We start from the raw sequence: 25586 nt of genomic DNA on the forward strand, positions 1-25586 counted from the left end.
ATATCACAAGGATTAATATACCCTCATTCACAATTAATAAAATGAATTAGCCGACAGCGTAGTATTCATTATTTAACAACATTTTCCCATGACCTTGTCAACCATTAGATATTTCGGTCAATCTAAATTTCTTCACCATCTCCAGTCCTCATTATTGAACACATTCAAGCTGCCAATTGTATTGGTTACAACCATCAATTGATGAATCATCACACCAACTAATCCCAACACAATTAGGCTTGATATACATGTTAGAATTATAGATATAATTCAGCAGTGACCAATGTAATTTAATAAGCTACTTAGGGGCACTTTTCCCTCATTAAGAGGTTTTTCCCCCTAACCGCAGTTAGTTCACTAACTATGGTTAGTGACTACTAAGGTTTTGTCACTAGGACAAAACCTTATCTCTCACTCTTTCAGTTGTACTCTCACACTCTTCTATTGCAACTAAGCTCTCAAGCTTTCAGCTCTCAGCTCTCTCTCTCTTGCTCTCTCTCTCCCCTAAACTCACATTTGGTATCAAAGCCTCGTTGAGCTCTTGCCTCAAGCCCACGCTCCTGCTGCTACATCCCGTCCGTACAGCTCGAAGCAATCCAAAGATTGTCCGTACAGTCCGTACGATTGTATGAAATTTGTACCTGCACGTACCTTCCGCTAGCAGTTCGTTCGTACCTGCCATACCTTGCACATTTCGCTAGCTATAGCGCCGTACTGCTCGCACCTGACCGTACATCAAATCCAGCACGCACGTACCTGCGCTGACGACCATACGATTTCCCTGCTGTACATGCTGCGTCATCGCCGTACGTACAAGCACACCTGCAATCAGTTTGCCGTACTGCTTGTACCTACTGTACCGCTTGTACCTGCCGTACCCGTCGTACTGCTTGTACCTACCCATACTGTACCTGCAGCAACGCCGTACCAGCCTTACCTGCGCTGCCCATACCAGCATCCGTACCAGCCTTACCTACGCTGCGTTGAGTGTCCGTACACCATCGGCCATACAGCTGTACGGTTCTTACTCCAAGTGTGTGTACCTGGCCGTACAGCTTGTACTTGCGCACAAGCTCTTCCTTGCAGGTGATCTTTGGCAGGCACATTTTGCAAACAGCCATTGTTTGGCTTAGTTTTTGGGAGCACATTTGGGGCATCCTGTTTGTTGCAGACATTGCAATCAATTTGCAGCTGTTGAAGAAATTTGGGGCTGCACTTGGAGCAAACATTGCAGATTTGGTTTGAAATTTGGGGCTTTTGCAAACAGAGCGCAATTCTTGCAACATTTGGGGCTTTTGATCAATTTCCCCCTTTCTAGTTGCAATTTCGGGCCTATTTTGGGGCTTTTGTGTTGGGAGAGCAATTTTGGAGATTTCAGTTCATACTGCCTTTCTTGAAGTGTTTTGCAGCACTTTTGGCAGATTCTGGAGAGTTTTTGATGCTTGGACAGATTTCTGACAGTGCAAGTGCAGAAATCTGAGTTGCATTTACAGCCAATGCTTGGCTGTGTTTTTTGGGAGTTGTGCATTTCATTCCCAGTAAGGGAGTTCAGTCTTGTATCTGCTAAAATCTCTCTCTCAGATATGGCCCAGCAAAATCAGAATGATTTCCAATTCGGTGGTCTTTCACAAGAAGACAAGTTGGATGGTACCAACTACTCCCTCTGGAGTTTTATGGTACGCAATATTCTGATTTCTCGCAATTTATGGGATTATGTGAATGGGGGTGAGATCCGACCAGCAGGTATGGCACCTAATACCCCTCCTCAGCAAGGAGGTGGAAGAGGTCGTGCACAGGGTGCAACTGCAAAACAAGTTGTTGGTGCAGCTAAAGCCACTACTCCAGAGCAAAAGAGATGGGATTCACGGGATGCCTTAGCTTTGTCATGCATCTCTCTTTCAGTGAAAAGATTTATCATTCCGCATATCCGGTCGTGTAAGACCTCGAAGGCAGCGTGGGATATCTTACAAAGCATGTATGCAGCCCGGAATGATGCAAGGGTATCTTTCTTGAAAAGAGAGTTAAGTAATACACATATGGAAGAGGGTGACTCCATGTCAGTCCACCTCACAAAGCCACAGGATCTCAGAGAGCAATTATTGAACATAGATGAGATTATTCCTGATTCAGAGATGATTACTACCACTCTGAATTCTCTTCCTGAGTCTTATCTCAGCTTTCATACCTCGCTGAACTTATCATTGAGGGGGGGTGCAAATCCTCTCACTTTTCATGAGTTGATAGGACTTCTGCTTCAGGAAGAGCAGACCAGGAAAAACTTGGCTTCACGTGCAAGTGAACAAGCTATGCTCTCAAAGTTCAATTTAAAGTAAATTAGCCTTCCAGTGGGTCAGGACACAAAAGGCTAGAAATGATGTAAGTAAGCCCAAGAAGAAGCGTTTTTGTCATTACTGCAAAAAGCCAGGTCATCACATTGCAGAATGCAGGAAAAGGCTTGCAAAAGAGAAGAAAAACAGCTCCGGTATGGCTGTTTCAGATTCAGCTCCTCATGCATCTGACAGTTGAGATGCTGCAGCCAACTTTGTTGGACAGGATTATGCCTTTTTATCCTGCATTTCAGATTCTAGGCTGGCTGCTCCAGATGCTCGGGATAGTACAGCCACTTGTAATGATGATACATATGCATTTTTGACTTGCAGTTATGACTCTTCTACGGATGCATCTGCTTTCAATGTCAATGACACACTGAATACTTGGTATTTTGACAGCGGTGCATCCAAGCATATCACTTCTAGGAAGTGTCTCTTTACTTCCTTGCATCCACCTCCCGTTGGTAAGAAAGTCACTTCTGCCAATAACTCGTCATATTCAGTACGTGGCACAGGAGAAGTTGAGCTTACTGCCATTGATGGCTCAGTTTTCAGACTTTCAGATGTCTTATATGTGTCTGGTATCACCAAGAATCTTCAAACTGAATATCAGGTCTAGTGTTGCAGAGATATATGAGGCATCCAACAGCCTGATTGTAAGATGTGGCATCAACTGATTCTCCTGCATCATGCATTGTGAGTTTCAGCCCCGGCTCCATGTGAGTGGCTATGGGCTTACAATCATGCATGTTAAATCTGTCCAAGAGTTTCTGCACATACTTGGACTGAGACATAACAGTGCCACGTCTCTCTTGAGAGAACTGGATCCCCAAATAAAAGTGAAGCAGCCCCAAATCTGACATGTCAAAGGTGGTCTGCAAATCAGCTTTGAAATCTGCAATATTATCTTCATTGGACCCTGTGAGCAGTAAGTCATCGACATAAAGAAGGATGACTAAAATTTCCCCCCCATCCAGCTTGATGTAGAGGGTGCTCTCAGTAGGACTATTGTGCAGTCCCTTGCTGGTCAAAAAGGCATGAATCTTGGCATACCACGCACGAGGGGCCTGTTTCAGCCCATACAAAGCTTTGTTTAGCTTGCATACCTGAAGTGCATTTGCTGTAATTCCAAAGCCTGGAGGTTTTTTGACATAAACCTCTTCCAGCAAGTCTCCATTTAAGAAAGCTGTTTTTATGTCCAACTGATGAACATTCCACTCAAAATGTGCAGCCATTGCAATAACAGATCGGATGGTGGTCATCCGGGATGTTGGAGCAAAAGTCTCCTCATAATCTATGCCCTTTTTCTGAGCATAGCCTTTAGCAACCACCCTGGCCTTGGGTGAGCAGGTATATGCACAGCCCAAAAACTATGCATTGGCAGGCAGTTAAGCGCATCTTCCGTTATTTGCAGGGCACGAAGTCTTTTGGCTTGTTATTTCCCAGGGGAGGTGACTTGCAGATGCATCCCTACAGTGATTCAGATTGGGCTGGTGATTATGACACTAGGCAGTCCACTAGTGGCAATTGTTTCTTTTTGGGTAAATCTTGCATTTCCTGGCTGAGCAAGAAACAATCTACAGTGGCTACCTCATCATGTGTAGCTGAGTACAGGGCAGCTTTCACAGCAACAGTTGAATGTGTCTGGCTGCGACGTCTATTTACTGATCTTCATCTGTCTTTGGAGGGTCCTTCTCCAATTCTCACTGATAGTCAGAGTGCCATTGCAGTGGCAAAGAATCCAGTGTTTCATGCTCGCACGAAGCACATTAAGGTTCACTATCACTACGTCAGAGAGAAGTTGCATGCAGGAGAGATCAGTATGATCTTTGTGTCCACACATGACAACGTTGCAGATATTTTCACAAAAGCACTACCACGTGAAAAGTTTGAGGCATTTCGCAGTGCCCTGAACTTATATCCGTTTGGTGATTAATCATCCTTGTACATGACATTGGCACTACAGGGGGGTGTTAGAATGATAGATATAATTCAGCAGTGACCAATGTAATTTAATAAGCTAGTTAGGGGCACTTTTCCCTCATTAAGAGGTTTTTCCCCCTAACCGCAGTTAGTTCACTAACTATGGTTAGTGACTACTAAGGTTTTGTCACTAGGACAAAACCTTATCTCTCACTCTTTCAGTTGTACTCTCACACTCTTCTATTGCAACTAAGCTCTCAAGCTTTCAGCTCTCAGCTCTCTCTCTCCCCTAAACTCACAATACAAATATCAAAATACACACATTATGTCCAATTGCAATAACGCTAGCAAAATCAATATTAACATGGAATCACCCACAATACTAACCATCTAGCTTGGCAAAACACAAATCTAGTTAGGCTTCCATGACTAAACTATGCAAAGCATCCACTAGAACCCCTGCCACGTCCGGTGTGCTTCTATGGAATACTTTACCATAGTCACGTGGACATAACATCTGGTTGCACACAGTTGTATAGAATCCACATGTGCCAAGTGTTTGCTCAAAGAAAGGTTGAAACCTACTACACAAATGCCCCTAAAGGATTCACGACTTTAGTAATATTTTTATCCCATACTGGCCTTGCATGCTTGATTTCCAATCTTCCGTTTACACTTTCAGCATAAAGGGCTTTTCCTTTTTCGTGTCTATCAGGCTGAGCTTCAGACCATATAAAGCTGAACCTTTCACTCAGGAGAAATTGACAATATTATTTTGCTAAACTCACAAGTCCATGCAGGAAGAGCGGCAATGCAAATGCCAGCCACATTGCTCATGGTTCAAGTGTGGAACGAAGGCCTAGGAAAAGAATAAGTGTCACTATTGTGGAAAACGGGGGATTATGAGGATGAAAGAAGGCATATCAAGGTCACAGATAGCAAGGAAATGCAGTACAAGACACATCCAACATTCGTTATCAAGTTTCCCTACAGTCTCTATATTTCATTATCACTACAAAAGGACTGGAAAGAAATTCCAAAACATAAATCTCAAGAAGGGTTCTCCAATTAACCTATGTGAGCAAGGATATTAAAGAGTTCAAGGAATCTACACCATAATGTTGGTTGCGTTTCCCAAAAATACAACCTTCACATTGGATGCGTCCTGCCAATCCTTGCCCTGCTGCACTTCCGAGCAGTAAATGGGTATGCTTAACATGTCGAGACCCTCCTTGTGAAGCATGTGCTTTCATTACAAAGCCTGAACTTGACTGGGGATCAAAGTAAAGGATCATCACACCTGTCCAATATCAATAAAAATGTCGATTCGTTCAGACTCATTGAAAGACAATACTGAAAAATAGTTGCGTGCAAAGGCAACATGAAACACGGCTAACAGTAGATAGCACCTGACCACAAAGGGGGGAAATCTTGATTATATCCTGCGAACATACACATCGAAGTCTTCCTTTCACATCAGATATTCCTTGATCCAATCAAAAATGGTCAACTGGAATGTGCAAAAATATAAAAGAGAGCCCTACTTTGTTGGTAAAAGAAAATGTATCACTTTATAAGTACAATAAATAGAGGATTACCATGATCCACCTTTAAAACCAATCAAACACAATAATGCTAAGTACTCAAGGTCACAACATAAGGTAGTACACCCATCAATTGTGATTACCATGATCCACCTTTAAAACCAATCAAACACGATAATGCTTAGTACTCAAGGTCACAACATAAGGCAGTGCATCCATCAATTGTGAGTTTCTATTCTAATGGCAGAGATCCCTAATTCTGTGCTAAAAATCAGAAAAGAGCCACTTAAGAGCAGAACCACCCCCATATGCCACGAGGCGATAAAATGTACCACAAGAGCATGATCTCATGTGGACTACGAGTCATAAAGCATCTATTGATTGGGCTCTAAATGTTGTACACAATCCGCCACCAGATCCGTGATAAAACCTATTTCCTTATTTCTAGACCCCCCGATGAAACACATTACTTCTTGCCCATTGTATTCTCCAGAGATGGGAAATAATTTCCCATAATGATCCCTCAGAAGCTGAAACAATAGCGATTAGAACCAGTATTTGGGTGTTTAGTATCAGTCTTATAGACTTATACCTAGCAAACGGTGGCATATCAAAAAGCTCCACTTTCGGTAGCATAAACGAATGTCAACAGTCAACACTGAAATCAAATGTGAAGATCCCTCATCAAACAACAATCCTGAGCTAAGTGCAAGTCCACTAGCAGCAATTTGTGCTCTCTTTGACATTGAAGCAATACTTATACAGAGAAAATCTGTCCATGCTTAGTAGGTAACATAGTTCCAAACATACGTCTGTTCCAAGCTGTTTGACGTGTAAAACGTTCTCAAACCTTTGCATTTCCCTGGCCAGGGAACTGTATTTTAGCAAACCCTAGACCAACAAAAGATATAGTAAACATTCATACTTGGATTTTCAAATTCTAGATAGCATAAGACATGAATTAACAATTTCAGAACATTCTCTACCATATCAAAATAGAGATACCTGATTATGCAAACAGATGAAAATTTTAAAGCATGACCTGGATTCTGATTCCTCAGATGTGAAGAAGACTCAAGAGTCCTCACTGATTCACCACTGATGCTTTAAATTTTGATAGGGATGAGTCCCCCAAAAATAAAAACAAAAATCCCGCCCCCCCCCCCCAAAAGAGTAAACGTTCATAAAACACGGAGACAAATTGTCCCTGCCGGTGGGCGGGGATGGTGGTACGAGACAAAAATTCTCCAACGAAAGAATGTTTGTTCTGTACCATATCCGTATGATACAAACATTTGCAAATGTTCGTCTCATGAAACACATGTGAATGGTTGGAACTTTGGTAGGTACCTCTATGCCACAAGAGCCATAGGAATTCAATGATGGTACCACTGAATATCAACCAGGTGTTGTCAGAAGCTGAATAGTTAGCTGCTCATTTTTGTTGTGATGAGCTCTCAGCAAAATCGTAAACCTGATCCTGGTAAAATTCGGAACCAACGCATATAATTATACGGAAACTCCTACTTTCTCCACTTTGCAAGGTCTCAAACAGATATTCTCCATCGTAATCCATGCAGGGGGTATTTGTGAGATCCCTATGGTAGAGTGGCCTGAAACGTACAACTCTCTGATCCTCTAATTCTGGTGCAAGCTTGCTCCTATGGACTCTGAAAGTGGGGAAAAATGTCCAACACGAGCCACAACAACAAAAGCAAGAATATGCTGAAATGAAAAATGCTTCACCATATGAAGGTAGCAAGGCAGCTCACGAGCTAGGCTCGAGTGAACAAGAAGAGTGCTAAAAGCAGCCATAATTGAATCAAAATAGAATAAATAGATTGAAAGATAGCAAACATATAGAAAGGAGAGCAGGATGCAAGATATGAAGCCCAAAATGAGGGGACTCCATACCAAAGGACTCTGGTGCAAGCTTGCTCCTATGGACTCTGAAAGTGGGGAAAAATGTCCAACATGAGTCACAACAACAAAAGCAAGAATATGCTGAAATGAAAAATGCTCCACCATATGAAGGTAGCAAGGCAGCTCACGAGCTAGGCTCAAGTGAACAAGAAGAGTGCTAAAAGCAGCCATAATTGAATCAAAATAGAATAAATAGATTGAAACATAGCAAACATACAGAAAGGAGAGCAGGATGCAGGATATGAAGCCCAAAATGAGGGGACTCCATACCAAAGGTACTCTTACTTGATTGCTAAGTATATTTACGACAAACTACTCCCCAACAGTGAGCATTACCAGCCTTGAGCTAATCCTCCTCCTTTGCCTTGAGATGAATATCAATGCACTCTTGGGTGGGCTGTTATAGCAGTAGCAACAGAGGAAATATGTGTTCTTTCATGCCCTACCCATATCAGTCACGTCAGACACATCCCATTCCATTCAAGGCTTGGAAGCAGCTCATCATGGAGGTTCATCGCTCAAGTGCACAAGAGATAAAGCAGGATCGCTTTATACACAGCCTCGGTCAGGAGACACTACAAGTCTGTAAGGAGAATGCATCTGTAGCAACAACCCCGAGCAAAGGGCCAACGGTGGAGCCGGTGGTGGCACAGATAGTCACCATGCAATCGGCTATCGCAAAGACCTCCATGTGGGTGGATGTCACGTAGCGGCAAGAACCTACAAAGGCTACCATTTTGGATACCATTCTGGAGTTGGGTTTTTTGACAGGTTCGAAATTCCGTACAGATGCTGTAAATGCTCGCGTGTGGTCGTTTTTTGCTGCAACAGGCTGGAAAATGCACCGAAAAACGGTTCCCTTCGCGAGAGTTGCTCCAAAGTGCGGTCTTCTCGCGACAAAATGAGGTTTTTCGCGATAGAAGTGCTTGGAAAGGTCTCAAACACTCGTGGGAGTGTGAAAACCAGCAAGACCAGCAAGAATGAGAGCTCTAGAGGCTGCCAAACTGCTTGGGAAAGCTGTCAATGGCTGAGGGAATGGATTCCCGACTTGCTCTAATACCACTGTTGGGTGTTGGAAGCAATGGAAGCTCAAAAATGGAAGCACAATGGAGAAAAACGAGATGTTGTAATAGATTGCTGCAAAACTGAAGTGTGGAGGCTCAAGGGAGAGCCAACATAACAAAACCCTAGGACTAACTGCCCTAACTGGACTAAGTGTCCTAACTAACCCAAACATAAACTAACTGTACCAATAATCCTAACTGACTATAACTAGGCCTACAACGCTCATACCAAGGTATAAGTGGCATCTATGGATAGCCCATGAGATAGCCTATAGCTTGGGGAGACTTGTCCCCTTTTTGGAGTAATCAAAGTGAGGAGGCATATGGTGGGGCCCTAGATTCACTCGAGTGGCTGAGGATTAGAGTAGTTGGTTGCTTTGGCAAGGATTGGACTATCGACCCAGCTCTTGGGGCAGAATGGTTCATGGTGGTGCTTCTGGTTGTGGGAGGGACGGTCCCTTCAAGAGGTTTAGTGGGACTTGGAGAGATGTTAGGTGCCCTTCTTCTCGTGCACGACACGTATTGGGCATCGGCTCTAGCTAGTGGAGATGATCTACTAGGGCGATTGCTACTCAATCCAATGCGTGATGGCCCATGGGGGTCTTCCCAATTGTGTTGGCTGGAGGAGATTTGCATTGATGGGAGGTGCCACCACTGCGAGGATAGTAATCTTGAGATGACCCCACACTGCCTATGGAACTACCCCATAGCACAGAGGATATGGCAGGGGACCCTCCAGATAGTGGCTAGGATGCAGAGGATGTAGTGGGACTTCACTCAGGGTATGGCAACGTGGTTGACGAGGGGGGCCACACCTTCTCCATTGACACAGTCACTCAAGCTTACAGGATTTAAGGATAGAACAACAGAGTTTCCAAGGTTCAGAAATATCCCCTGACAAGATGCATGAAGCTTTGCCGTCACAGTAGAGCCAACTGCAATTTTCGACCAAACCCCAAAGCTCGCATGGTTTGAGCTATAAAACCCCATTGGATAGTGTCAAAAGCCTTTGCAATACCTACTTGCAACAAGAGAACATCCTGCTCTGTATACTTGGCATACTCAATCCCAACATAGGCATTTGCAATATTGTTAGTGATATGCCTACGAGAAATAAACCATATTGCGCTGGATGAAGACCATCATACAAATATTCTTCGATACGATCAACCACCATTTTGATGATGATCTTATAAATGACAGGCATCGGAGTGATAGGCCTCCAATCAGCCAAAGATTCACAAATTGGATTCTTAGGCAGAAGCTTTACAAGCCCTTTCTTCCAAGAATCTGGCATATATTGATTTTGCCAAGCACTATTCATCATTTGCAGAGGCTTGAGGAGATCCCAATATGCTAAGAAGAATTCATTAGTGAGACCATCCCAGCCAGGAGATTTCCATATACCACATGATTTAACAGCATCACTTAACTCTCTTTCAATGAAAGGAGTTTCCAAGTCCAAAGCCTGTGTTGGTGAGACAATGGGAGTGACATGCTGTAATAATTTCTGCCTTGCTGAAATAACTTCTTGTGATGGAGAATCGGCTTTTCCAAATTGAGTAGAAAAATGATGAACACAAGCTGTAGCAAGCTATGCTGTCCAAACACCATCAGAGAGAAGAGCCCTACAAATACTTTGACAATGCCTCTTATTATGTAAGCCTTTAAAATAGACTTGGATGAAGCCTTTAAAATAGGCTTTGGATGAACATCCTTTCTCCAAAAAAGCCCTGTCTCGTGCCCGTGTGAATGGCACATTGTCTAGCGGTCTTTACAGACTTCATGCTTATGACAGATGTTCAGATGATGATGATGCACTTGTCGATGCACATGCCTTTGCTATTGATTCTACCATGGCAGATACTCATTTATGGCATGAGAGGTTTGGACACCTCAATTTTGGAGCCCTAGTGAAGTTATACAAGGAACATATGGTTGTGAATCTTCCCAAAATGCATATGCCTACCAAACATGTTTGTGAACCATGCTTACTTGGTAAGATGCACCGTGTTGTGTTTCCCAAGGATGGGAGAGTTGGTGCTTCACGTAAGCTTTATCTAGTTCATAGTGATGTTTGTGGACCCATGAGGGTTGCAGCTCTTGGGGGGTTCTACTATTTTGTTACTTTTATTGATGATTTCACCAGGTACACTTGGATCTTCGCATTGAAATCCAAGTCTGAGGTTTCTTCATGCTTCAAGCACTTTATTGCCTTGGCTGAGAATGAGAGTGGGCTGCACATTGCTCACATTAATACAGACAGAGGGGGTGAATACATGTCGAAGGAGTTTGCTGTTTTTTTGGCTTCCCGTAGCATTCATCATCGATGCACGGTGCCTTATACTCCTCAACAGAATCCCGTGGCTGAGTGGAAGAATAGATCAACGATAGAAATGTCCAGATGCATGTTGAAAGGCAAACATTTGCCTAATAAGTTGTGGTTGGATGCGGTCATGTGTACAAATTACATCTTGAATAGATGTCCTACAAAGGCATTGCAGACTATCACACCTTATGAGGCTTGGACGGGTTGTAAGCCTCGCATTTCCAACCTGAGGACTTTTGGATGCTTAGCTTATGCTCATGTGCTTCACAGAGACGCACTAAGTTGGATGATAAAGCTGTTAAATGCATTTTTCTCGGGTATAGTTCAGAGAGCAGGGGCTATAAGCTATATCAGCCCTGCCCGGGCAAGTGTTTTGTCAGTTAGGATGTTGTGTTTGATGAATCTTCCACTATGCCTTTGCTGGACTGTCAAAAACAGCCTGTTGTTGATGCCCTGGACATATTTGACAGCTTGATGCCTTTGTTTCCATCCGATGCTCGGGATGATGTTCCGTTTGAAGTTGTCCCTCCTCCATCTGTTGGTCATTTACAGCCCCATGTGCATGCAGAAATTCAGCCTGATATGCCTTCATTGATCAGGATCATTTGCACCAGGCTCTTGACCAAAAAAGAGCAAAAATTCAGAAGCCTAAAAAGGTACCCCGTTCGCTCCTTGACCCATTAAAAGACAGCAAACAAGACACTCCTCTACCAGCCCGCACCAGAGCAGCTGTCCGAAAAGAGCATGCTAGTTTTGTTGCTTATGCTTTGGTTGCTACAGCATGCAATGAAGAGCCATTATGTCATCAAGATGCCTATTAGAATGATTGTTGGATGAAGGCCATGCAAGCTGAATTGGACTCTATCCATCAGAATGACACTTGGGAGTTGTGTGATTTGCCTTATGGCAAGAATGCCATTGGAACTAAGTGGGTTTATAAGATCAAACGGAAAGCTGATGGTTCAGTGGACCGTTGCAAAGCCCGTCTTGTTGCTAAGGGCTATGCTCAGCAGCATGGCATTGACTTTGAGGAGACTTTTGCTCCCACTTCCAAGATCACTACCATTCGCATTGTTATTGCCTTGCTGCCCACTTTCATTGGCAGATACATCAGCTTGATATTAAGACAGCTTTCCTTCATGGGCATTTGCAAGAAGAGGTCTATGTTTCCCAACCTCCTGGCTTTGAGGTTGATGGTTCTCAAAGCAAGGTATGGCACTTGAAAAAGGCCCTCTATGGATTGAAGCAGGCACCTCGGGCTTGGTATTCGAGAATTCATTCTCATTTGCTCACACTTGGCTTTTAGAACAGCCCTACAGAGGCTGCCCTTTACATCCGCAAGCGTGGGACAGATTTGCTGATTTTAGTCCTTTATGTGGATGACATGCTTGTAACTGGGACACATGCTCAGCAAATTGCATTTGCTATGTCTGATCTTGGTCTTCTGCACTACTATCTGGGCATTCAATTCGCTAGCAGTGAGGGGGGCATTTTAATGTCACAATCCAAGTACATTGGACAGCTTTTGCAGCGTTTTCAGTTTGAGGATTGCAAGCCAGTATCCACACCATTAGAAATTGGTTTTCACTTCTCTTCTGAGGATGGCAGCAGTACATGTGATGTCACTCTTTATCAGCAGGCAATTGGTTGTTTGATTTACCTATGTCATACGAGACCTAATCTATAGTATGCTATCAGATATATGCACAGCCCATCTATGCACCATTGGCATGCTGTGAAGCGTGTTTTTAGATATCTTAAAGGCACTCAGCATTTAGGCTTTCTTTATGGGACTGATACTTCACTTGTCATGCATGGGTTCACTGATAGTGATTGGGCTGGTTGTTCTGACACTCGTGTGTCACAAAGTGGCAACTGTTTTATGCTTGGTACTTCATGTGTTTCTTGGTTCAGCAAGAAGCAAAGTACAGTTGCTACTTCTAGCTGTGAAGCTGAGTACAGAGCGGCTTTTACAACTACAGTGGAGTGTATTTGGCTTCGGAAGCTACTTGCAAATCTTTGTGCATGTTAGACTGCTCGTCATCTTCACTAATAGTCAGAGTGCTTTGGCTGTTGCACGAAATCCAATTTTCCATGCTCGCACAAAGCACATTGAGGTTCACTATCACTATGTCAGAGAGCGATTATCAACAGGTGATATTAAGTTGTCTTATGTTCCCACTGAAGACAACTTGGCAAATCTTTTTATGAAGGCTCTACCTCGACCTCAGTTTGAGGCTTTTCGGCAAGCTTTAAACTTAGTACCTTTTGTAACTTGATCTATTGTACTCTGTACAGTCATAAGTTGCTATATCCTACGAGACGAACATGTGCAACAATGACACTAGATATTTAGGTATCCTGAGCCATGTCCAAGATACTTCAACCCATACCATGGAGGGGGGTTTGTAGGCTATCTCATGGGCTATCCATAGCTGCCACTTATACCTTGGTATGGGCCTTGTAGGCCTAGTTATAGTCAATTAGGACTATTGGTATTGTTAGTCAGTTAGGACACTTAGTCCAGTTAGGGCAGTTAGCCCTAGGGTTTTGTTATGTTGGCTCTCCCTTGAGCCTCCACACTTCAGTTTTTAGCAATCCATTACAGCATCTCGTTTTTCTCCATTGTGCTTCCATTTTTGAGCTTCCATTGCTTCCAACACCCAACACAAGCAAAGTTGGGGATGGGCAAATGTGACCATCCTAGCAGATAACATACAGCAAACTAAATCGACACTGTAGCTCTTCAAGGAGGCAACACTCGCAATCTCCTTCTCAAGAGGATCTCTTCCTTTGAAATCTTAATGAAGATCGCAAGTGTTATACCTTTGGCTCTGATACCATGTCAGAGAATAGCCAACACACAGGTATTCAAAGATATAAGGCACTCTTTGTAGTAGACAAATTGAAACATGTCCCACAACAGCACAGAATCACAGCAAAGTACTACTTACCAGATGTGACACACATCTTGAACCTGCACGTAGTCCACGATGGGCATGTGGATCACTCCTAACTAGTCCTAAGCCCTTTGTCCACTTATATGAAGACTCACAAACAAGAGAGTCAAAACCTTCAATGTGATGTTCCTCTTGGACCTCTAATAATTCGTCGGCTAGTGACAATTGGGACCTAACAATGTTGCTTTGTAATTTTGCACACTCAACATTAGAGGTTCTCGCTTCCCTCACATCGTAATTTAGGGTTAGGAGTAGCTTTTGCTCTCCCATTCCTTTTCCATTGGTAAGATGAAATACATTTTAGTATTTACCACTAAAGATATAACTCCTCAGCTAGCAAGTAGGGTTTTCTTAATGCTTGAAATCTCGAATATCAAAAGCAACCAGAAGACCTCATTTTAAGGCAAAGCTGGATGTACTTTTATTGATATATATACTTCATAAGGACATTTTTTCAGTCGAAAAGCCAGGGAAGAATTGAAGGCTTTATAATAACTTCATGAACAATCAGGCATCGCCTACTTGTAAAGTTATACCAGCAACACATTACGATCAAATACCATACCACATCCAATGAAATCCGTTCAAGACGTCCAAATTTGTGTAAAACCCAAGGCCACAACTTCGATGTGACAAACCTCTCTAGATGCTTTTTGTCAATGTGACCTGCCTATCCAAATTTTTACTATCATAAGCAAATGTTCAGGACGGGAAATTTATTTACAAGCGAAGATTAAAAACAGTGAAAGCGTGTTCCTGAGCTGCTGCTCCTCCCCGCTCCCTTGCTGCCCCCTCTCCTTCAGCCCCTCCCTCTGCCTCAGCAGTTCCCCCTCCCCCACCCTCAGCCTCTCCCCTCCTCCCCCTTCTCTCCCTCTCAGCCTGCCCCCTCACCTCTCAGCCCGCTGCCCCCTCCCCTCCTCTCCCTCTCAGCCCGCCCCCTCCCCTCTCAGCCCGCTCCTCCCTGCCCTGCTCCCCCACTCCATCTACCCTGCTCCGTACTCCCTCTACCTCTCTCAGCCCGCTCCTCCTCTACCCCTCTCAGCCCGCTCCTCCTCTACCCTGCTCCCCCGCTCCTGCTTCCCTACTCCCCCGCTCCCTCTACCCCGCTCCCCTCACCCCCGCCTCTACCCTTGCCCCCGCCTCTACCTCTCCCCCACTCCCTCTACCCCGCTCCCCTCTCCCCCGCCTCTACCCTTCCCTCCGCCTCCTCCCTCCCCCTACCCTTCTTCCGCCTCTACCCTTCCCCCCGCCTCTACACCCTCCCCCGCCTCTACCCCTTCCCCCCGCCTCTACCCTTCGCCCCGCCTCTACACCCCTCCCCTCTACCCGCTCCCTATCCCTGTCTCTACTTCCCTCTCCTCTACCTCCTTCTTCCCTCTCCCGCTCAGCTGCCCCCTCCCCTCTCAGCCCGGTTCCCCTTCCTCGCTCCCCCGCTCACTCTACCCTGCTCCCTCCCCCCGCTTTTGCCTCAGCCCTCCTTCTACCCCGCTCCCTACCCCCGTCCTTTTTTTTTCCTTCTTCCTGTCTCCCCCCTCTTCCTTCTCCCACAGCGTTTTTTGGAGTGGAAGGAGCCCCAAAAATGTCAGATTCAGCCTCCTCACCTCGATTGGCGATGGATATTCCGTCAGCCAATCCTACTCCACCTCCACCGGCCGTGAAAACTATTACTTTTTCTAAAGACGAGTTGCAGTAGCTCAAGAAAGACGTAGAGACTGAATGCTCTACCACATTGCTAGCACGCATGTTCGGGTCTCACCCTTCCAGATCCCAAGCCAATCAGAGACTGGATGCTTGCGGCTCTCCCCCTTGACCTCACTCCATGATTGTTAGATGTTCGTCTTCTGGGAACGAGGTTTTTTCTAGGTTGTTTTTGACACTCCAGAGGCTGCGAGCACTGTGCTCAAAGCTGAGTTTTTACACCTGGGACACAGGAAGATCTTCTTTGACGCCTTTGATATTGGTTTCGACCCAGTAGAGGCAAATAAGGAAATCTTTTCGCTCTTCATCAGATGTCCCAAGCTTCCCCAGGTTTATCATCGACTTCTTTCTGTTATTGGGGAGCATTTTGGCGTGGTTGCTAAGATCCCACCCCTCCCTGGGTTGCCATTGACTGTAGCAGAGGCAACCAAGGCCGATGGGGTACCTAGAGTTAGGGTCCTCTGTAAGGATCCTAACCTCACGATGGACCATGTTATGATCCAGCGCCCGGATGGTTCCTTTTTTCGCCAGAGAGTAGAGATTACAGGCAGGCAGGACCAGTGCAAGATATGCAGGACCATTGGACACTTTGCCAGGGATTGCCCCAGGAAGAAGAAAAGGCCCAAGAAGCCCTCTGGTACAGCTACCGCCCCACGGCCTCGACAGGGGAGTGGTACAGGTCCAGCACCTGCTTCTCGGCCTCGATAGGGAGGTGGTATAGGTCCAGTACCTGCTCCTTGACCTCCGCATGGCGGTCCTCCTCAGGATGGTGGTGGTACAAGTCCAGCACCTGTTCCTCGGCCTCGACAAGGGGGTGGTACAGGTCTAGCACCTGCTCCTCGACCTCCACATGGCGGTCCTCCTCAAGATGGTGGTTTAGCTCCTACTCGCCAGAGTGCTCCTCCACTGAGCGCTCCTTTGATACCGCCACCTTCTACCTCAGTTGCCTCACGACCTTTGGGAGCACCCAACACATTCCAGTGGGTTCCGGTTCATGTGCAGATCCCTCCTTCAATTCACAAGGGTACACTAGTGGACTCACACCTCAGGCTGTCCCTCCAGTCTCACCTCGCATAGTCTGAGACGCTGAAGCTTCGACCTCCTCCTCGGTTGTAGCTTCTCCCCTAGAACCAGCGGTGCCAGAGACTCTCCTTGCGGCAATAGAGGTCTCCGCGGCTGGGCAGACACAGGATCAAGAGCAGTCCTCACTTCCTCCCTTGGATAGGGGGAAGGGGATGGTTTACACTATTGATCCTCTTCCCTCAGAAGGGATCCTTCGCACTCCGGTGTCTGGCTTGCTTCACAAGAACTCATTTTCAGCCCTGGCAGATGCTTCAGATTTCCCAGAGGAGGAGTTTGTGCCCTCTACTTTTAGTGAGCCAATGATTGGGTTTCCTGTTGACAGCGCTTCTTCTTAAGGTGGCAAGGTTCTTTCCCCTGTTGATTTTCCGCCACTTGGTTCCATTCCTTGCTTCTTGAGCAAGAGGTCTTCCCTTGTTGAGGGGTTTGTTTCCGCCACTAGGTCGAGTAAGGTGTTCCACTCTACATCCTCCCGTCAATGAGGATTATTAGTTGGAACATACAGGGCCTAGGTGGCGTCCCACATCGCCGCCGTAGACAGCTGCTTCATCTAGGTGTTACTAGGGGTTCCATTGATATCTTATTTATTCAGGAGCACAAACTGGATTCTAGAGATTGTGCCAAGTCAGGCAAGTTGCTTTCTGGCCATACTTTTTGGTCGCCTGCCTTGGGCACCAAGGGGGGCACTTCTATTTCAGTTTCGCAGTCGGTTCTCCCCTTAGTTGTTGGACACGGAGTCATTATTCCCTCTAGAGCTCAGTGGATTATTCTCTTGATTGGAGGACGTAAGGTTGGTTTCCTTAACCTGTATGCCTCCAACATTAGAGGGGAACATGTCATTATGTGGAAGGATTTGCTCTCCTGGGCCCCCATTGCGGATTCATGGGTGATTGGAGGTGACTTTAACATGGTTGAGTTACCATCAGACAAAAAAGGGGGTAGAGAAGGAGGACTTCACTCTTTGGAGAGAGCAGCTTGGGATGCCTTCCTTTTTCACTAATGTGGCAGAGATACTTGGTTGGACGATGTCTTTCTTATTCAGGTATGCATTGCTGCGGGGGTTTCCACTTCAGACCACTTCCTTGTTGTGCTGGCTATCTCAGAAAAGCTTCCAGTTATTTAACAGTGGTTATAGTTCTGTTATGATCCAGCCTCACCTAAGAGGCCGGTTTGCCAGCATCAGGATTCCAAATGCCTTGTACACAGAGGAGGACCTTACAGAGGCAGCCCTGTAGATATGGGTTTCTCATGTCCAGGGTGGGCAGCCATCTCCATCACATGTAGTTGCTGCCCTTTATGGTATTAGCAACTTCTACCTCTCAGTTGCTTGTACCATGAGACGAGATATTCTCAGACGTGAGATTGGTGTTCGCCAACAGTTGGCAGCTTTGCAGAGGGAAGAGCAGAAGCGGTCTTCAGATGCTTGGATTCAGGAGCGCCTTGCTACAGCAAGGGCTCATCAACAGATATTGCTTGATCAGAGAGCAGAGTATGCCTTTCATGCACGGGAGTCCTTCTGGATTCATATGGGTGGCAGAGTCAATAAACACATTTTCTCTACTCTTGGCCCCATGCTCACTTGGGATACTTCAGTAGTTGAGGAACTTCAACACACACCTCAAAATCATGCCATCATCACATTCAAGGCACAAGAGGATAGGTTGGTAATTATTTGCCAAATCAAAACCTTGAAAGGCACCAAGATATGGATAGTAGAAGATCTTACCCCTCAACAGCTTAAGATGAAGGCTAATGAACTCCAAAAAGTACTAGAGGCTCGAAAGAATGGAAAATGGGCAATATATCGTGAAGGCATAGCAATCATCAAAGAGTTTAAATTTAAACCAAAAGACTCTCAATCTTAAACTGCTGACCACAGTTTTTAAAATATCATGTAGGTTCCCTAACTACAGACAGATCCAGATGATGTCTTGCGCATAGCTTCACATTTTTATGCCGCCCTTCTTACTGCTAATCCTGAGACACGGGATAGAGAGGATGCTAGACAGGTTATTTCACAGAGCATCCCTTTGTTGGTGAAACTGAATATGCATGTTTTGCTTAGGGCAAGTGCCCAAGTTCGGATGGCCTTACCCCTTCTTTTTCCATTGCATTTTGGGATATGATTGGAGACTACATTACTTCAGCCCTGCAGGGCATTTGGGACTCTGGCGAGATGCCCAGGTCGCTTACAGAGGGTCTCATCCACCTTATCCCGAAAGGAGGTTGCAGAAATCTAGTGTCCCAATGGAGGCTTATCACACTTCTGGGACTTGTTACAAGATTTTGGCCAAGGCAATCAGCCTCCGATTGTAGCCCCTTCTCCCAGATCTTATTCATGACACTCAGACAGGATTTGTGCATGGCAGAAGCATTTTTTATAACATTTTCTCTTTCTGGGAAGCTTCATAGTAGGCCATGCAGAGCGGCTAGAATCTAGCCATTCTACTTTTGGATTTTGAGAAAGCTTATGACAGAGTAGATTGGGGTTTTTTGGAGGGCACCCTTCTACGTTTTGGCTTTACTGATGCTTGGATCAAAGGTGTTTCCTCTTTGTACAGATCAGCCCACAGCCAGGTACTCATTGGTGGGGTAAGGGGTGTGCCTGTCAGGTATTTGGGCTACCAGGTCGGCTTGGATATTTCTTCCACGCAGCAGTTTGCTCCCGTGTTGGAGAGCATCAGGAGGAAGCTCCTTTTTTGGAGCTCAGCCAAGCTGGATCTTGCCTCTAGAGTTGTGGTGGTCAACCAGGTCCTCTTGGCCACGGCCTGGTTTGTTTGTTCATGCTGGTGCCGTTCTAGGGATTGCATCACTCAACTCAGGAGACCGATCTGAAATTTTATTTGGAGTGGGCTTGATGGCATAGCAGATGCCTTAGCCAGGGTGGCTTGGGAGACCCTCATCCTCCCTACACAGGAAGGGGGTCTCAATATTATTGATCCAAATTTACAATGCAGAGCTTTACTATGCAAGATGGTGGTGCGGGGACTTATGCCAGGGCAGGAACCGTAGAAGTAGCATACAGAGGTGCACACCTTCTTCAGGAGGAGACTGGATGACGAGTATTAGGTGGATCTTCACCACAGCACACCTCAGATCACCTTCGTCCCTTCTCGTGGTTGCCATTCTGAAAGCATGGGCCGGTTTCAGGAGCACTCTTCGGAGGATTCCTCCTTCCTCTCGTGAAGAGATTGATAGGCAACCGATCATGTGGAATGACAGTATTTTAGATGATCATGGCAGACCACTTGGTGCCTCACTCTACATGCAGTGGTTAAGGTGGGAGAGGGGACCCGCATCATCTTTGGGGTCTTGGAAAGCTTTCCGCAGGCTTCTAGAGGAGACAAAATCTCAGTTGACAGGACATCTCAGAGGGAGTGTAGGGAGGATCTTGCAGATTGAGGCAGCCCTTCCAGAGGATTGGGTAGACACAAATGATATGCCACTCACTTGCTCCACTTGGGCAGGTACTTTTACGAGAGGCGGTGTTCCGCTTCAGGTTTTGGCCTTTCGAGATACACAGGAGGATGCTTTAGTTTTTAGTGTGCAGGATGGTGGCAGATTGCTTAGGTCTACAGAGGACATCTTGCTTGAGTCTGCTTTTCAGCCTATCAGGGTTGTAGCTCTTTTGGTGCGACCTAGACCCCCGGCTACTCTCCACAGGGTCTTGGAGGCTTTGGCTTTACGGGGGAGTTCCCATTAGGTATTTGCAGTGGGACCCTGGAGAGTGGGAGTGGATTGATGCAGGGCATGGAGAGAAGAGCATCCCCTTCTTTTGTTACACAGTTAGTAATGCCAGGAGATTTCAGCTCAGTAGTAGAGGTTGGAGACCTTCCAGAGTTCCTCATTGGGAGACATTTGATATCACTGCGGATCTACAGAGGTGCTTCTAGAGGAGACTCCAACGACACCTGGATGCACTGCATGCTTTTTGTTTATCCCATGATTTGGAGGTCAACCTTGGCAAGACCAAGGTCATGATCTTTAACACCTCTCAAGCAAACTTGCAATGGAAGCAGTTTACTTTTATTTTCGGTGGGTCACCAGTTGAGATCGTATCCTCAAACACTTACTTGGGTGGCATCTTCTCCGGCCCGATCTTCATGATGAGACCAGCGATGCAGGCCAGACTGAGCAGGGGATACGCCTCACTGGCTCGGCTAGAGAGACAATGCTTCCACTCCCACTTCCAGGACCCTCGGACCAAGGCTCTTCTCTTCGACTCCTTGGTCCGACCAGCCGGTATGTATGGCAGCCCTTGTTGGGGGCCTGACATGTCAGAGATAGAGTGGACACGGGTGGACCACCTGCAGATCCTCATGCTCTCACGAATGATCCGGGGGAAACCGTCTGTACCACATCACATCATTCAGGTCGAGTTTGGTGCTTCTCCACTCCAGCTAGATGCAGCCTTTCAAACCATCACATATCTACAGCGGGTTAGATCATATGGGGATTGCACATCAGGCAGACAGAGGTTGCCATGGTTGGCTCTCGATTCCTCCATGAGGTTGGCAACAGAGGGAGACGAGCAATGCTGGTATGCACGGACTCACAGATGGTTTGTGAGACTAGGGTTCCACATCGATAGGATACCTCCTTTTCAGTACAGTTTAGATGCCCCTCCGGTACTCCCACCCACCATCACGATCGGGCCACACACCAACCAAGTCATTCGAGAGGATCTCCTGTAGCTACACACCTTTAGGACCTAGTTGGAGCTGAGGGAGCTTCCATGAAGCTGAGTTTCTACAGAGATTACTGTCTTCGTATTTCGGAGGAGGGATTCATCACACCACCGGGGTACACTGAGCTTCATATGCCTCCATCGGACAATTTTGGGTATCATCACACCGCCTCCACATAGAGAGCGGCAGAGCAGAGGGGATTCCTAGGGAGCATCGCTTATGCATATTGTGCGACTATCAAGAGGTTGAGTCGGAGGAGCGTTTTATTTTTAGCTGCCCAGTGTACTACGAGATCCGAGGTCGCTACCACTACCTCTTCAGAGACGGCTCCGGGCTCCTTTCCAGATTCCTCGCCTACCCAAATCAGAGATGCCTCGTGGCCTTCATTCACAAGGGGGTCCGACACAGAGAGCACTTACTCAGGCGACATGGCTTGGCCACATCATCAGACACCTCTCAGAGCAGGATCACAGAGTTCTTCCCATCGAGTGACATTGATCGTTCAGTCTCTAGCCGCAGACGTGACAAAGACCCCGACCCGACGACCGCAGCATGACACACGAGACATCGAGGAGACACGTAGATCACTCTGCGAGACCTCCCGTCATTGTTTAAACCCGGGATATGTCCCACGGGAGTCACGGTGGCTCTAGTCTTGCGTCAAGCCTCGTCCAAGAGATCGAGACGCATGGCACCCCTTGACGGGCACCAGCATCCCATCACCGGCTATGCACCAGCCAAGGCGACATGACATACGGAGGATTCCGCTCCGCTCGTCCTTTTCTTTTCATTGTTGCATCCAGATGTATTTGATTATGTATGCTCAGACTTAGGATTCAGCACAGGTGATGATGCTCGTTTCAGTAGCTCCACCCTTACTGTGATTTGTATCAGGTTTTCTTTCAGTCTCGTAGACCCATCGGTCTTCCGAAGACTCTAATAAAATTTCTCTTTCTTTCTTTCTTTCTTTCTGGAAATCCCACAGGAATAGAAAGATCACTCTCTCTTTTGGCTCTCTATCCATGGTGGGATTGCAGTGAACCTTTGGAGATCCAGGTTGGGAGCCGACCCTACTTGCCCTCGATGCCTCTTTGGAGACTATTCAGCATTGCTTATGGGATTGCAAACAGGCGAGGATGATTTGGATAGGGGTAGCCAGGATTTTCAGTCACTTTGTCCACTCCCTATTCTTTATGACATGGGGCTCAGTGGCTTGGCTTTCTCTGACAGGGCCTCAGATATTCTATGAAAGACTTGACTCCTCTCGGGCCATTTCAGTTCGACGTCATTAGATTGAGTCCTGTTCTTTGGATGTGGTACCACACCTTCCTTTTACAGCTGTACATGCCTCTGTGGATACCTCTTGGGAGATTCTAGCGAGCATAGCATCCTGGCATATCTGGAGAGCCAGACGCACAGAGGCTTTGGAGGGTACTCACGTTCATCCCTCGCACACATTGGCTAGTATCTGGACAGACACCGTACATACTTTGATGGCCGTATGGACGAGTATGCAGAGAGACTCCCGTGCAGCCTCAGCTAGGAGGGCTTCTTTCTTCAGGGAATGGAAGGATTCTCCTTTCTTCTCTGAGACTCCTACAGGGTTGAGTTGGCACTTTCAGCCTCAGCCTTGGTTGTTTTCCACCTCACTTTGAGGGGGTTTTATTTATCCTCATGATTTCATGATGTATTCCGCTTTGGGCTTGCTCTCACGGGATTTTTCTCTTACTTAATAGAAGTCTCTTTCTTGGGAAAAAAAAAAAACAGTGAAAGCATATGCAAACAGGAATTTACAAATCATTTGATTAAAGTATTCCACAATCTTGACGTTTATTAGCCAAGCTGAGCATTAAGATAGACCTTATTCTGATGACAACCCCCCCCCAATCATGTCCCCTGTTTCAATATCTTCACGCATTTTACCGACTACAAATGAACAATACAGAAACAAGTGATCTAGGAGATATGCAATAAAAGAGAGACCTGTAAAGAGGAAGAACAGCAGCACCAACAGAAGGATATACATTAGTCGACGACATTTTCGGAGCATTGTTAACACATGTTCCAGCTGAAGCTTTCAAATAATCTGCTTTTGTCCACCTCAAACTTCAAAAGGGAACGTGATTGATGGTTGACTTTTAAGGGTCACTCCTGTATGCAAGATGCAAGATTAGATAATCCAGAAGTACATCCATGTAAAACAATTGTGTATTTAATATAAAAAATGGACCTACATGTAAAAGAGAGAGTACCAAAACAATTTGCTATGAAACTATCAAAAGGAAACGAACAAAAATGTGTGGATGGAAAAGGAAGCGAGCATCTAAATATAGGGAAATAACGTCTACCGAAGGCTAAAAAGGCCCTATGAGACCAAAAGAAAACTGTATCCAACATGAGAGTAAACCCCCCCATCCCCCATGGAGGGAACTAGGGTGTCTATCACACCACCTCGAAACTACTGGTGATGAAAGGAACAACATGAGTGAGAGACAGCTCCCATCAGGTCATGTCTTGTCCTATGTCAGTCCTGCGTAGTCTAAGCTCCTATGGGCCCGATCAAGAGTCTTGGTGTCTCTCGAATATGTGTCCCATCCAAGGCAAACAGCAAATCTTGGAGGTACTCATCAGGCCTGTATCCAATCTCTGCTAACCTAGAATGCATGAAAGTCAGCGTCTCGATCTTGACTTCTCCCAATCACGGCTTCTTCTATAAAGAAGAAAGAAAGAAAAAGTCTATTGACATCCATTGGAGACCAAAAGGTCTATGGGACAGCAAGAAACCCTCGAGTACATCTGTTTAGGGAGGGCACATGGCAGCTCCCAAGGAGTGCAAAAAGCAACCCATATTATTTAGATTACCTACATGATAACCTGGAAGAGTAAACAGCCATACATCAGTTTAAGACTGAGAGTCTTTTGGTTTTGATTTAAACTCTCTGATTAGTGCTACGCCTTCACGGTAAACTGCCCATTTTCCATCCTTTCTGGCAGCCTTAACTTTAGCTAATTCAGTTGCCTTAATCTTGAGTTGAGCTTGTGTAAGCTCCTCTGCTATCCATACTTTGGTGCCCTTCAACTTGTAAGATTGTGGAAGAAGCTTGATCCGCATATCTTTTGACTTTAGAGTAAGGATTGCATGACCTATATAGTGCAAAATAGAAGCTGGCCTGGAGTCGTCATCATCCTGCTCATCATCATTCACCCATTAATGTTGGGCAAGCTTGCTTTGATCTTTGTCAATATTTCACTATATATGTCCTCCTCTTTGTACCAATCTTCTGGGAGTCCCCCTATTCTAATCTTCAGAGCATTATCACATCTAGCTTCGTGTTCTTTAATCTCTGCTTGAATATCAGACTTACTTGCTTTGTTGTCAACTTCCACAATCACTTCCTTCTTAGCAGTTTGTACTTCAGTGTGAACAAGATCTTTGACTGTAGAGACTAGCTGCGGGGTAGGGGGGGAATCCTTACAAGATTTTACAGCCTCATCAATTACTGCATGCTTACCAAGCCCTTCCAGAATGTGAAGTCGGGCCTTTACTTCTGCCAGCTCCAATCGTAGCTCTCTCACTGCCTGCTGCAGGTAAAAAATCTGATCCTGTTGCCCGAGGATGGGTCGTTTTGAGCCTTCTTGTTGGTAATTCCGTGCATATGGAGAGGGTGTCATGGCAACAACTGTAGAGTATCGAGTCCTGATAGATGTTGAAGGAGTTGAGGGAGTTGAGGGGGACTTGGAGGAGAGGGTAGGCCAGTCCATAATTGGCTGTATGTTGAACCCCCTAGCTTAACCTAACCCCCGGGTCGGGTTCGGGGTTTAGCCCAACTCGAGGTTAGGGAGGACTAGGACTAGGTACGAACGGGCTGTACGTTACAGGGAGAGGCTAAACGATTGTACGGGGAGCGGCTATACGGAGAGGCTGAGCGGGTGGATGTACAGAGGTACGGACAGAGAGGCTGAGCGACTGTACGAAGGTATAGACGGAGAGGCTGAGCGGCTGTACCGAGGTACGGACGGAGAGGCTGAGCGGTACCGAGGTATGGA

The 25586-nt window shown here is 45.9% G+C and overlaps 1 protein-coding gene across 1 annotated transcript in view; it reads right to left on the reverse strand.

The window, feature by feature from the left end:
* LOC147893044 (polyphosphatidylinositol phosphatase) overlaps positions 1–25586 on the reverse strand; it is an 84490-nt gene that overhangs the window by 29956 nt on the left and 28948 nt on the right. The window contains exons 2-3 of the mRNA XM_087387355.1: positions 23523–23690; positions 5401–5553 (exon numbers count right to left, since the gene is read on the reverse strand). Of these exons, the coding sequence (XP_087243481.1) occupies positions 5401–5553; positions 23523–23589 (220 nt within the window). The 5' untranslated portion in view covers positions 23590–23690. The remainder of the gene's footprint in view (positions 1–5400; positions 5554–23522; positions 23691–25586) is intronic.

The sequence above is a fragment of the Dipteris shenzhenensis genome, chromosome 16 (genome assembly GCF_047967505.1).
Source record: "Dipteris shenzhenensis isolate YYH24624 ecotype China chromosome 16, Dip_SZ_1.0, whole genome shotgun sequence".
Taxonomy (NCBI): domain Eukaryota; kingdom Viridiplantae; phylum Streptophyta; class Polypodiopsida; order Gleicheniales; family Dipteridaceae; genus Dipteris; species Dipteris shenzhenensis.